Source organism: Lolium perenne, chromosome 5 (genome assembly GCF_019359855.2).
Source record: "Lolium perenne isolate Kyuss_39 chromosome 5, Kyuss_2.0, whole genome shotgun sequence".
Lineage (NCBI taxonomy): Eukaryota > Viridiplantae > Streptophyta > Magnoliopsida > Poales > Poaceae > Lolium > Lolium perenne.
In genome coordinates, this window is record NC_067248.2 from 136934286 (window position 1) to 136949096 (window position 14811).

Below are 14811 nucleotides of genomic sequence, written 5' to 3' on the forward strand. Positions count from 1 at the left end.
TCAATCAACTCCGGAGTTTACACGGTGGCCTCGACTTATAAGGCTCAATTTGAGGGCTCCTCCAAAGTTCAGACTTTTTGTTTGGCTTATCTTGCAAAATCAGGTTTGGACGGCCGACCGTCTAAAAAAAAGGGTTGCCAAATTGAGGGATGATGTTAACTTCGCAAATGGGAGCCCGAAACCACAGCTAACCTACTCTTCAAGTGTCGTTACTCTTTGAGAATTTGGAACTCCATCTCTTGGCTTGGTCTAACCCGATGGACGTCTCCTCTTGGGTCAATCTTGCTTACGTTGTTGGAACGAGTGCTTCCTTACGTTGTTGGAACGAGTGCAACGCTAGTGTGTTCCTTAATATCGCCACTATGCCGCCTATTGTTGTTTCTAAAATTAAGGATGAGGGCGGTTCTTTGAAGCTTGGCGGGCGCCAAACATTTAGGTTCACTCATGCTGCGAGAGTGATTGTTTTATTCCCAAGCTTGGCTTCGTTTGCAACGAACTTAAACCTCTTGACGAATAAATAGGGAAAAGCTTTTGATATCTTTCAAAAAGAAATACTGCTTATCATCTTCCCATATCCAATTGATCAAAGCATACAATTCGGGCCAACTGCACCGAGAACTTTTTAAGAATCTACAGGTGATGCTGTGCTGTGCTAACTAAACTAGTAGCAGAGCATTCATAACATCAGAAGCAATGTAATCCAGTTTTTTACAACAGTAAATAGGACAAGTTGTACAATGTTGAGGGACCTATCAAGGCTTCTCTTCTACTTGCTCTTGATCTTGTTCAATCTCACCCTTGCCAACAAGCTGCCAACATCCAATCAAGTAATAAACTATAAATTAGAACTCATAGACAACATCAGACGTTCGCTGTTCAATTTGAAGTAAACTGAAGTAAACTATTACTTTGCTCTCGTAGAAATCATAGCAGGGCTAATTAAAATAGTCAACCATGTAAAATTGTTACCTGACATGGGTTTCGAGTTAACTCACCTGAAGTAAACAATGAGATATATATAGTGCTACCTATGTCTATAAAAGCATGTCCAACTTTGACAAAATATGCATGTATCTGGACGTGTTTTTGTGCGTAGAGATACATATGAAAATTTAGACAAAGTTGAGACATCCTTTTATGGACGGAGGGAGTATTATTTAGGAAAGAGCCGTATAATAATAAGTTACCATAGTTTAACAAAAAAAAATCAATAGGATCTCGCGGGCTCATGCAGAATGATGAATACAAGAAACCAAAGGTAACATTTAACATAGTCCAAGAGATAAGACTAGACAGCTGTTCAACTGAAAATAACAGGATCAGTTCCAGCCTTCCAGGCCTGGCCTAGTTCAGCGTTTGGATCGTTGTCTAAAAAAAGTTCATAGAAGTACTAGTTTACAGAAAGATGTGCGGAGTTCTGACTGATCAATGGCCCAACAAGCGATGCGCAGAGGGACAACCATCAAACATATTTGTTTCTGGCAATAAACCAGTACTGGATCCCACCAATGATCTGTTGTGCTTTCATGCTTAGTACAGGCATGTAACTACTCAAATACCCCTACAGAGCCCAGGTTCCAACAGTTGGGTGAACCAACAAACAGGACGGTATGTGGTTCACTTACCAGTTTGAGTTTTCAAACTAAGGTTATAAAACATGGGTTTACAAGAATGGTTATAAGCAACTTCATGGTCATGCTTGACTGTCAAGAGAACAGCGGGAAATCTACATGGCAATATTGACCCATTGTTCCGTAACCTCTACCTAGTGCTGTTTCTTTCCTTCCAAATTAATATCGAGTTTGAACATAAATGTTTCAGGTCCGTACAATAGCACTTCTCTAAACACCAACATTTAAAAAATTCTTCAACACTTAAACCAAAGTTAACACAACTTTAACCAAACAACTAATTTACAGCTTTTGCCGATGAAAAAAATTAACTCAATGTGGAAATTGAACATCAGGAGGACTCAAGGAGCAAGAAAACAAGATATGCAATTCTAGCAAAGTATTCAATGTTTAAGCACAGCAGAATAAAATATAGGCATACTAGAAGTTTAGTTGTATACCAGCGAACCAATCAATTCATATGCTCCCACCACTTTCAAGTCCTCTTCGTCTTCATAACCAACTTCCAGTATCCGTGGCCCATTGACTGACCAAAACGCCTTTCGTCCATCATCCTGGCATGAGAAGAGTACAGAAGCAGGTCTTGATTAACATGCAAGTATTATTGTCATGGTTCTATCATTGCCGTCTATTTCATTAACTCTGCTCGTTGATGTTGATTTGGCCTCGTTGCCTTGCATCTACTTTAATTTAATATGTCTACTTGCATCCATGGATGCAGAAGCTGGGAGTTTTGACCTTACTTTTCGAAAAAAATGCAAGTATTATATTCAAAACATGCAGATCATCATTACTCTGAGATTTTTATTCCAAGCAAGAAACTGGAAACAAAATGTAGGTATCATCCCTTCAGTTTCAAAGAAAGAAATATACAGCATCATGAAGATTATTTTGTAAGATAACCATCATCTAATCGTTAAGTAGGTCCATTGGGTTGCATAAGAGATGTTGAACGCTAATACAAACAGTTCAAAAAATACTAGGGACAAGCTCTGCAGACACGTTCAGCGATGAGTGTGTCCGCATCGGATACCATATCCAATATGGATACGTCCCTTATACATAGCGGTGGAGTGTGGGTGAATATGGCAATAGAAATAAATGTTTTTAATTCAGATACGTTTTTGATACATCCCTGATACTTGCTAAGGCCCGTTTGGAACATAGGTTTTTGTGCTCGGCCATGTTCTTGTGCTCGCCATCGAAGCGGTTCGGCGGTGCCACTTGCTCCTCGCGAAATAGCGCCAGCCAGTAGCCGCTATCGGCATCGTACTTTACGCCGAGCCATAGCGCATGCTTCTGCCTGCGGCGGAAGACCTCGTGGCCGAAGTCCTTGCCGATGACCAGTGGCGGCACAGGCACTCCGCCGAGGATGATGGCAAAGCCCCTCGGCACCGTCACTTCTGGCGGCACGAGTATGCTGTATTTGGAGCACTCGTGGCAGTCCAGCCAATTCCAGTACATGCCGACGGTGGGAGAAGGTTTCAACTGCCAGTGGTCTGGGGAGAAAGCAAGGCTGGAAATGGCAATGGCGATGGATGTGGGGACGGGCAGACGACCATCATTGATGCCAGTGCAGGAGTCGAGCGGCCGGCTTTGATGGTGGCGCAGACCTCGACCTACCATTACTGGTGAGGCAGAAGGCGAATTGGCCGTTCAGTTGCTGCCAGGCAGGCCCGAGAGCTACGTGAAGAACAGAGCCCGTTCATCAGACAGGAACTGAAGATCGAGACCTTGCCAGGCCCTGCTCGTATCAGTCCGGCTCAACCAGAGCCATCGCAGGGGAAGAGCGAGTCTGGTTCTCTCGATGTTTTGGATGCCCAGGCCCTCGTGCTTGATGGGTCGACAAACCCGGTTCCAATTCACGTGACAGCTACCGCCGTTAGCGTCCTTGCGCATCCGATCCCCTTTTGATCTTCTTGATTACCCTCAGGGTCTTTTTTCCGGCGCATAGACGAGTAACTGGTGGATGGGTATAGCGCTGAGGACAGACTTGATCAATTCCAGCCTTCCAGCCTTGTCCATCAGGTGGGCTTTCCAAGTGCGGAGTTGGGCTGCGATGCGATCCACGACTGGCTGAAGCTGCACACAAGTTGAGCGCTTGATCATCAGAGGGATTCCCAGGTAAAGTTATGGGCAGCTCTACGATAGGGCAACCCAAACCAGCAGAAACGATTGCCACGCTGTCGGTCGAGCAGTTGATCAGGGCCGCAGCCCGCAGAGCTCTTGTTGTAGTTCACAAGGAGGCCAGAGGCAGGACCGAAGAGATGCAGCTCGAAAGCGTCGGTGTCGTCGTGGGTTGGCCGGCAGAAGAGCACCACGTCATCGGCATATAGGGACATCTCAGGAACGTGGCACCACGGGTGTAGTTCCTGGAGGATGCCCAGGGTTCTTTTGTGACTATACATTACTATATGGTGCATTACAGACAGGGCCGGCCCTGGCATAAACAAATAAGTCATACAAGTGTTTTATGATTTTTCAGTAGCAACTTCCGTATTCAACACTTACGCAAAAAAAAACTTCCGTATTCAGCACAATTCTCTCAAAATTCTCAATAGATGCATAGCATAACACAAACTACTTATGGTCTAATTGGTGATGTTCAATTTATAAAGTAACTATATTTGTATTCCTTAAAAAATGTATTTTTTCCTAGTGAACTTGTTGAGTGGCAAATACATCTTAGCACACAAACAGAAACACAAATGCTAAACTAATTTTGCCCTTGGACCACCGTGCTGGCTGCCACCGCCGGGCGCCAGACCGGGATAGCTCTACTGGTTGTCGCTGCTGCCAATCCCCAATTCCTCTTGTGTTTGGCCCCTTATTCCCCCTTTTATCTCTCTCAAGCCTATGGGGGATAGGGATTCCGAAAGCCCAAGAAAGAATAGAAACCAATGACCAAGAACAGATGAACTAAAGGGGATTCTAGTGAGTACTAACCGTTGCAGATTCATGACAGATTTGTTGAAGAACACCAAATCATGATCTCCTCCATTAATTCCCTCAAAAAAGGCTAGAAATCTCAACGAGACAACGGCGCTGCATCGCCAGCAGTGTAGGGGAATGGGGAAGGAAAAATGAAGAGGCGAGAGGAGAAATCAATGGTCTGGAGAGTGGAGACGATAGGCTAGCTGCAGCGGTCAGTCCCTTTTTTTTAGCAAAAGCCACCAAAGGCCTAAGCCGCTGGCTCACTACTGGGCTGATTTAGCTCATCTTTTTCCCCCCAAAGGTAATGCGCCTGCATGTCCGTATCAAAATTGGGGCCCCTAACGATCGGGGGCCCAGTGCGGCTGCACCGCATGTACCGGCTCAGGGCCAGCTCTGATTACAGAGTAACTAAGTTGTACTCTAAGAGTGCTCGGGGGAGAAGTTTCCTTAGTATTCATAGACTTTAATGTGTGCGAATCTGAACAGTTGGATACAAGCATGCAAAATATCCTCCGTTTTGAAACAGATGACGTCCTACCAAGTGTGTAGTCAAACTTTCTTAGTTTGACTGACAATATATTTGCCATGTGAAAATATCATCATTAGCTTTATCATGGAAAAAATGCAATATGTTAACTTTATATATCTTATTACCATATTCATAAGAAAAGTAATTGTCAAAGTTGCATCTTAGAGGCTATGCCCATGTCCAAAACGACATATAGCTGAGGAGTAAAAACATAAGCCATTCCCTTGGAATATCAGACTCACCTGCATCACAATCATATAAATAGCCTCCAGTGCCCGTTCTCGAATTTCAGAATCATCGACAGCTTCCCGTTCATGAGAAAGTGCATTTGCAATTTCCAGAGGCATTTTAGATCTATCTTCTTCGCTATAGATCTGCAATATCATGCAATATAAGCCACAGCGATACAAGTAATAGGTACCACATGAACACTCATCACTTGGCACAAAAAAAAGAGAAAAGCAAGTTCGCACAGGCCTGTTGCATACTTCGAAGCAGATTCACACTTTTAGCAAATATATGGCATGTTCGAAGGAGTAAGGGAGCACTACAACACAATGAAATCTAATTGAAATATAGAAGGATGGCCTTTTTCTGAAAGAGTACAGCTCCCAAATCTTTCGGTTGACCAGGTTTGCTGATGCTCAGGTGGTGAGGGTTCAGCTAGGGAAACTTTCTGCAGTGGCAGGATGCAGGTAATGAGGGGCACGGATCTGGGTAGGGCAACTTTTTCTTAGCTACACGAAAATGTACTAGGGCCGCTTGTTCAATGAAGCATTTGGGAGCTGTAGCCCTCTTTCAAAACAGGGCCATTCTTCTATATTTTATTAGAAAGGTGATTTTTTTTTGCTGGTATAGTGCAGATCTGTGGCCATACAAGAAAGGACCGGATAAGGAACAAGGTAATACGTGATAGGCTAGGGGTGGCACCGGTTAACAAGAAGCTAGTCCAACACCGACCAAGGTGGTTTGGTAACAGTGGAATTCTAAGGACAACCAAAGTTGACATGGGCAGAGGCGGTAAAAAGAGACTTGAGGGACTGGAATGTCCCTAAAGATTTGGCTTTTGATGCATGTGCTGGAATATTAGTTTCCTTGTTCCTTTTTCTCTCTCCTTGTTTTGGTTTCCTTATGTTTCCGCTGGGTTTCATATTTAGCCTACCCCAACTTGCTTGGGAAAAGAGAAAACATGCATATTGTTGTGATGCACCCATGCTAGTTGTTTGGGTTCTCGTTTTGGCAAGAACATTTTAGTGAAGGTTCTTCTTGGTGCTGCCATGGAGCGATACTGCCATACGGGGTCTGGATTATATTTTTTATTTTTGCAACGACAACTAGCCAAGCTGCTAATATCTTTTCTGAGCTGATATCTGAGGTAGATGACAATTGTGTGTTCATACTACAGATAATATGTCTTTATTCAAAGGATTGTGCATGCACGTTACTTGTGTTGGTTACTATTCGCTGTTGATGCATGTATGTAGTGCTGGTATGTTTTACTGAATTCTTTGTAGTATGGCTAACTTGCAAGATCATGATTTTTCCTCGCTCATAAATAAAAAATTGTATGCTGCTCTGTTCCCTTGCCTTCTCAACTGACATGCTTTCCTTACTTTTTTCCAGCTCTACAGGTTTGCACCGCAAGAGTGGCTGCATGTATCTTCAACTTTTTTTTATGTTGTCTTTCAGCTGTATTGATTGCCAGAAGAGTGGCTTGGAACTAGGGACCGAACATGCACGTGGTTGTCCTGCGAGGAGAAGTATGCCATGTAGTGATTGCCCTGGGTTGCCTTAGCTTAGACAGTGGTTTTAAAGAATAGTAGTGTCCAATTGAGGCTTGAGCACTTAGCTTCCTGGATATCCAGCTGTAATATCGTTCACGAATCAAATGATTGATATGATTTTTCTCTGAATGGTGCCCATTGGTTGATGTTCAGAATTTTTTTTTTGTTAGGTCGATGCTGCCATCAAGGCTACTCCACAGCAGAATGTCTTCCAAATTTGCATGTCTGCATGGATCTTTAGAAATCATCATGAGAACACAGAAAGCTTGTTTACCATAAGGCCTTGTTTGGTACTAGTGTTTTAGTGGGGATTAGTGGGGATAATACTCTAGAGTATTGGGTGAATCTTTGCTCTCACCCAATCCCCACAAAACCCCATCCCCAATCCACTAGGTAGGGGTAGAGTATTGGGGATTGAAAAAATTACACTAAAATTTGGGAAAAAGTGGGGATACTCACTCATACTCTAGCACCAAACATGCATTGGGGATAAGTGGGGATTTGAAGTTTGGAGCGGATTATCCCCGGTAATCCCCACTAAAACTCTAGTACCAAACAAGCCCTAAGAGAAAGGGGCTCTTTGTCAGTTATGATGTTGTCTAGTTCCATACAGTTGGTGTGCTTTCGTGCTCCTCAAAACGAATATAGCTTCTATGTAATAAAAGCACAACTGAGATGCTATTTTCAACTTATGGATGTATTTATTGATGATTCTTGCATTCAGACTGTAGATACTGTTGCACAAATGTCAGCCTGGTTTAAGTTGCTAGTTGGTAGAATCAGCGTATCTACCAGGTCTAGGGCGGAGATTGTAGGGGAAGGAAGGGGCGATGTGCGTGCGGAGGCGAGGGCGCCGTCGCGCGGCTTGGGGAGAGGCGGCGGCGCAAGGCTGAGGCGGTGGCTAGGGTTTGGGACTCCGACTCCTGAAGGAGTCGGCAACAAAATATGTTTATTGCTTAATTGTTCTTGTCGATTACAACTCATATATATAAGACAAATCTGCTAAACCCTAATCTGCTAATTGGGCTAAGCCCCTAACTAGGCCTGGCCGGCCCCCCTCCGGCGGTAGACCAGCCCGGTCATAACACTAGTACTATATTGAGATGTTGTTTTCCTTATGTGGGCATACTTATATATACTGTAAATATTCTTCCAGACAATTTTTTTCCTGTTGGCAATATGGTAATCTCCCATTGATTTTACCCAAAAGATACATTGTGCATTCACTAAATAGAGTGATGATGTTGTGTCGATCTCTAGAAAGTCAAATGATTCAGTGAAGACAGAAAAGCATTTATTGTGACTTTGAACATGCTTGCTTAGCTGCACCGCGGCTCCCATGCCATTGAGACGCCGGCCCTTCTTCAACCCGTGAAAACTGCCGGGCTGGGTTTGGTTTACACTGAACGCTAAAACCATGTGTACATAGGGTTAACGACTGCAGCTAAGTTCAGGAGCTGTGACAATGCAAGAGGAGGATGAATCTTCTAAGAGTTCAAGCAGGATTTCAAGTTAGTAAAGAGCCCATGCTTGAAAGGTAATTCCTACTGATGGGGAAATTACTACTGCAGTGGCGCAGTCGGTCTTCTAATACGTTAAGGGTCTTCTTTCTACCCCAGTTTGAGTCAACGTGCAAGGAAGCCCTTTCTGTAGGAGGAAGCCACCCATAATATGATAAGCAAAGAATAAGAGAACAGGAAAAACAAGTTAGTAAACTTTTCACAGAAAAAAAACCTGAATCTCTAACCTCCTACCCAAACATTTTGTTAAGCTCCAGATTTGTGAGGTGGAGTTGATTGAAAATAAGTAATGGACCTACTGGTGGAGCCACCACCCAGAGACCCTGGGCAGCTGCTCGTGCTCTAGCAGCAAATCTCTACTGAAGTTGCTGGAGGAATCAGGATTATATCAGATGATTTCATGGGCAAGCACAATCTAAGTGGTGGCAGTTAGACTTTACCTGGCCTCTTTAAACCAGCCAGCACCACCACTGAGAGTACCACTCCCAAACAGTGCCTAAGTCTTCTACATAATAATCTATTTTCGGGACAAATGAACACATTCTGGTCCCAAAATTCTGGCCACAAAGTGGTTGTCAGAGAATGCATACTGAGATTGTGTGGGTGTTCAGTGGATCAATCCCTGTATTTATGGTTCTGGCAGACTAGGGCATGGGACTTAAAATCAATCTACCACATATAAATGACAATTACCAAAAGGGAGAGGGGAATGCAATGCGCTCAAAAGATAATTTCACATAAATAGTGATTCACACATGTTAAAAGAACATCACCTTCTTTCCCGCTACAGGCAAAAGTAGAGCCGGCCAAAGATATTCTGCTATAGAAAGCAGATTTTGTATCTGGGTATCAGCTTCAAAGCAACAGTTACGGATGGTGCCAGCAACCTGCAAATATATTCACAAAAGTAATTAAGAAGGAACACTGGTGGAAGCGCGCAATAATCCAACAAAATCTGACACCATGAAATACCAATATGTTAGTACTATCAAGCATCTAAGCTGACAGAACACACTTGTTGCTCAGCATATATGAATATAATTCAGATGCCTAGGACAATCAAATCTAGACATTTTGCAAAGAACCTAAAACATCGAAGTCCAAAATAATCAACACATATCCTGGGTATGAATTCAAAAGGCAAATGCGCGAAAAAACATCATGAGTTATAAATCAATAAGTATGATTCCAATTTACAAACTAAACCACCAATACATCCTATTTACTGAGATTCCCTCAATAAATACTCTAGGACATCAAATGGTATGTCAAACAGTGAAAGAGATTAAGTGAACCAAGTATCAATTTTACCCGCCCACTGGGGTTTGGCTCCCATGGGCGGGATTTACTTTGCGGAGTGACTGGTGTCTTGGTCGCTCTTCTTTAAACAAGGTCACTAGGTGCCAGTGCCTAGTTGGCCGAGTCTTTAGAACCAAGCTAGCACAGTTGGTTATGGTGTATCAGCGCCAACCCACCCACAAGGGTTTGACTCCCATGGAGCGGAGTTTATTCCACAGAGTGGCAAGCATCTCGTCGTCCAACCTTCTCCATCAGCTCAGACTATTAGTTCTACTGTTGGTGCATGAAACTTAATATTGTGTCAGAGCAGAGGTCAGGTTCAAGTCTCGGCTTCTGCAATTCAGAAAAAATTGCTTGCTCTCTTTCTGTCCAAGTTTAGGCCTTACCGAACAACACGTGAAATGGGGTGTTGAAGTATACGTACATTTCCTAGTATGTACAAAAATCATGTGATACAATCATATCACGCTAACACCAGACTGAGAAAACAAATCTTGTGAACATATGTAAGAAAATCATGTAAGGCGCAGAGCATGTCCCACTATCACGAGCATCAATGTCAAGATTGGAAATAAGAGATAAGTTGCACATACCCCTTTCTTTCTAAGTTGGTTTGTTGAATCAAATTGTCGTATAATCTGCTTTAGAAAACCTCTCTTAGGTTCCATCAGTACTCTCCGTCCAGCTTCGACCTTTGAGATATTCACAAGTATAGATGCAATGTGTTCAAAAATATCTTCATCTGCATATCAAAGGCAAAACTAAGTCAATAATATGGGTGAATTGGATGATGACTCCTCAGCTAAGTCAAATAATAAAAAGGTAACCAGGAGGATAGAAAATGGATCAGTTTGCAAAGAAAATACAATCTAGATATCTCCTTGACGAGAAAACCAATATCCAATAACATGTTACAAGACCAGATTGTGAGAAATGTTTGCTCATCCCATCGAGATGGCAAAGACACATCCACTGCACCTTTTTAAGGCTGGCTGATTGTAGTACAAAAATTGCATTGCTATCATTTGATTGAGATGGCCACTGCATTAGTTATTTGATTAAATTATCATACCTCGCTGATATAAAGAGAAGAAATGTGTTCAGAAGGCAAATAGTAACAAATAAGAGGTTTCCCCTCATCTGAGTCTTCTCCCTCACCTATGGTTGTTGATATCTCCCTATTCTAGTTCCCTGCCCCCTTCAAGTTGAGCCGTACAGGACTACCGGCCACATTCTGTAATGTAGTTGTACTCTTACTAGGAAAAATGCCCGTGCCTTGCTACAGACTAATTTCAATTGAATATTTTCTGGGCCACGAATAATTCGGTGGTCTCCATTTGGTTCCAGCTAGCCCATGTAGAATTTTACATTGTCCAGACCACCACATCAACTCACAAACAAATGACTTCCAACGAAATTACTAATCTAAATAATAAAATTGTCCATCCCCTTCTGATCTGGTTTGAACTGAACCAAATAATACACACAAAAACAGTGAACCTTTCATCTCCTCAGAACTGAACCACTTACCTTCTCTGTAATGAACCATGAAATGTTCAAGCACCGAAACATAATACACACCATGTGCACTATTAAGCCATAAATTCTTTTTTTTGGTAGGCGATGTTTCCGTCAATGGTGATGTCGTTAATCTTGAACTTACGCATTTCCGGTGTTCAGCAGGCATAATGTGAGTGCATGCTTTTTGGGGTTTACATTGTAGAAAAATGCATGTTGAAACTTCTCAAAAGAAATAGGCAGCAAAAAGACTGGTGTGACGGGCTTGGGCCATCACATCCAAGGCAACACGCATGTAGCTCAACCCAGCCCAGCTCCCGCTACACTGTCTGTGAATCATCCACCGCCTGATTCCCGACGCCTCAAGCAGCAATCGACGCCAGCGCCACTTCTGTCTCACTCGTGTTGTGCCCCCCGCCTCTCTCCAGCCCCCACCTCCTCGCGGCCTCACCTCTCCCACCTACCCAGCAGCCTTGGCGCCCATCCCCTCCTTACTCGCCGACTACGTCTACGCGTGTAGAAGCTGGACGCCCTCCGTGGCAATGTAATCCCTTCCTCATTCATCCGCACCCTTCCGATGTGGGCCATGGACAGAGCCACCGGTCCGTCCGATGCGGGCCGCAGAGCTGAACCATCCATCGAGTGCACTAAGGGGCATAAGCAGAGGACAAGGTGGTCATCACACACGGAGGTCATCGGGGTGGTTGCTGTTCCCGGCAGCAGCTAAGCTCGCCAAGGAAGGGTGTGGCGGCGGCAGGTATTTGAGGTGAGGTCGGTAACAGGGAGGCGGGAAGTGTCGGTGACCTCATCCATGCGGAGCGGCAATGCAGGGAGGGGCAAAGAGGAGAGAAGAAACACATGGGCACGCCACCGGCCGATGTCCACCGCCTGGACACCTCCATGGCCATGCCGCCGTCCTGGAGCACAGTGCGCCGTCCAAGCCGCCAATGCCCCATCCTAAGTCACGACGGGTCCCAATCGAGCTGGACTCATCTGCCTGATTTCTTAATCTATTCCATTGCCGGTATGTACAAACCGTTATTTTCACTTACCTTCCGCTAAATATGTGAGAACTTCAGGCCTACTTAGGATGACGGATGACCGAAAACCTTGTTCTTTATTATTAGGTATAGATAAACATGGCAATTGGTGGCAGCAGTCAGTTAACCTTCTACTTCCTCTTCTTATATGTGGGAGCACATCAACATTTCGGAAAACATGCATGCCCGTGCACAGAACCAAGTCCTTCTCATCCACTGACTATAAATTAGAAAATTCAAATCCACCCAAGGTGTTCCTCCCACGCAAACAACTCCCAACTCTGCCCAAGGACTTGGCACAATGCACATGGTTCAATATACTGGTGACTGTTAACCGGATTCATAGAAATGCACGAATATCTAGCTAATTTACCCTACCATATAATATTCGCTGGCAGTATTCTAGGTTGGTTGCCACAATTTCAGGATTTCCATTTATCCGAAGTCTACAAACTAACTTTTGCAGAATTTGAGCGATCAACAATGATAAGATAAAGCACAATTGTTAGCTAACATCAGAAATAACATGGTGAAAATAAGGAACAAAAGAACAGAACACATTCACCTTCAGAGTCACTGGATGATCTACAGAATGAGCGCACAAGCTTCGCAACATACAACCCTTGCACCTTTTCATCACCAACCTTTCATACAGAAAAGAGCTACGTTCAGTAACCTGAAATCTATTCATTTCAATTACAAAGGGAGAAGAAGAAGCAGCATATCCATTCCACAAGTTTTTCTCTGTGTTACCGTTACCCTTCCCAATATTCACTGATCTGACACCAGACTTCACTCAAAATTCAACTCAAGAAAAAGATAACGATTTACCAAAGTAACTCGAATATCATCATTGAAAAGGAAAACTTAAAAATGCAGTTCTTAGTGCACAGTAGCCAAACCTAGTGACGAAAGGGAGCTCGCTGCTTACCAACACAGGAATGTTGAGAACTTGATTAACCGAAACAAAGAAACATGTAACTTCATCAGTTGTCAAGTGTCAGGTCATAACCAGTAAATCAAACAAACTTCCACTGTTTCTGGACAAGACTTGCCTAATGCAAATACTTGACCAACACCAGGGGTTGAATTTTACCAACAGGATGAAATCATCGGAACGATTGACAGCAACAGCACATGTAAAGGGCATACCCAGTGCTGAATATTCCACACATTGTGGAGTCTGGGGAAGGGTATTTCTAGGCAGCCTTTCCCTTGCATTTTATTATTCGGGGAGGCTGATTCGAACCCAGGACGTCCGGACAGAAGTGGAGATGCTCTTTTACCACGGCGCCAGGCCCGCCCTTCTTCAGCAACAGCACATGTGCTATACCAAATTCCAGGCAGTGCCACTCCATTGTATGTTTACTGGTTAGAACTCAAACCTTTCTTCTTTGCTTTCAAACCTTTCTTCTTTGCTCTTTTTTCGAGAAATTAGTGATCCTAAATCGTACGATGATGACAACTCTATTTAATCGAGTTTCAAGCATTCTTCCATCAGGAAGTCCGTGTTCAGCTCGATAAGGTGATTGTAATAACGCCAGTAATAGATCAGATTTGCCGCAGACAGAGTAAAGATAAGAATTGACAACCTCACATGCATACCATACCAGGGACTCGTATTATAGGATGATAATAAAAACAGCAGCTCTCGAGCTAATTTGAGAGACAAGAGGCGGGCGGGTGAGGTGGACCTGGAGGAGTGCCGCGATGCCCGACTCGACCTGGGTGAGGTTTACGAGCAGCATGACGAGGCTGCGCGCGAGCTTGGGCTGGTCGGCGCCGCGCTTGACCATGACGTCCATGGCCGCCGCGACGGCGCCGAGCGCGACGAGGCGCGCGGCGAGGTCGGCGTCCTGGCTGAGGTTGACGAGCGAGTCCGCGGCCGCCTCGCCCGCGCCGCCCCCCGCGGAGGCGAGGAGGCGGAGCAGCGCCGGGAGCGCGCGGTCCGCGCGCGCCGCGAGGGAGCGCAGGCCGTCGCCGTCCCCGGTGAGCCCCCGCACGATGTCCGCCGCGGCGCCCCGCACCTGCAGCAGAGAAGCAAGGAAGGAGCGAGCGTGGCTAGTTAGAGGGTATGGGATTCCGGGAAGGTTGGGGTTCAGGGAGGCAGGACGCGCACCTGCGGGGAGGTGTTGGAGAGGAAATCGAGGAGTTCGTCGAGCTCGTCGGCCATGGCTGGAGAAGGGGGCGGGCGGCGGCGGTGGTTTAGCTTTTTTTTCTTTCTTGCCTGTATGGTTGGGGGAATTAGACAGGGAATGGGACTTGCCTTGGCCTGATGATAGAACACGGCAAAAATTGAAACGCATAGATATCTTTCTCGATCCCTCACACATCACGAGCTGTCTACTTGGGCTAACTCTCAATTGGGCTGGTCTGCCAGTTCCACGCAACATCAGACGGGCGCGTTCTGGGCCAGGCCAATTAGCGTGCCAGGGTAGCTCTCTTCCGGTTTTTCTTTCTTTCGTTTTTTTGCTTTTCTGCCAGTTATTTCGTTTTCTTGAACCCTTTAAAACCTGACTTTTCAAAATTTTGAACTTTTTCAGTTATGAATATTTT

General features: G+C 44.6%; 1 protein-coding gene across 1 annotated transcript; it reads right to left on the reverse strand.

Annotated features, from left to right (window-relative positions):
• Positions 1-539: 539 nt before the first annotated feature.
• On the reverse strand, positions 540-14521 carry LOC127300011 (uncharacterized). The gene is made up of 8 exons (XM_051330077.1): positions 14375-14521; positions 13950-14282; positions 12821-12899; positions 10291-10439; positions 9172-9285; positions 5337-5468; positions 2072-2185; positions 540-809 (listed from the first exon to the last, which is right to left on the reverse strand). The coding sequence occupies exons 1-8, from the start codon at positions 14426-14428 to the stop codon at positions 753-755; spliced, it is 1032 nt and encodes a 343-aa protein (XP_051186037.1). The 5' UTR covers positions 14429-14521; the 3' UTR covers positions 540-752.
• Between the last annotated feature and the right edge of the window lie 290 nt (positions 14522-14811).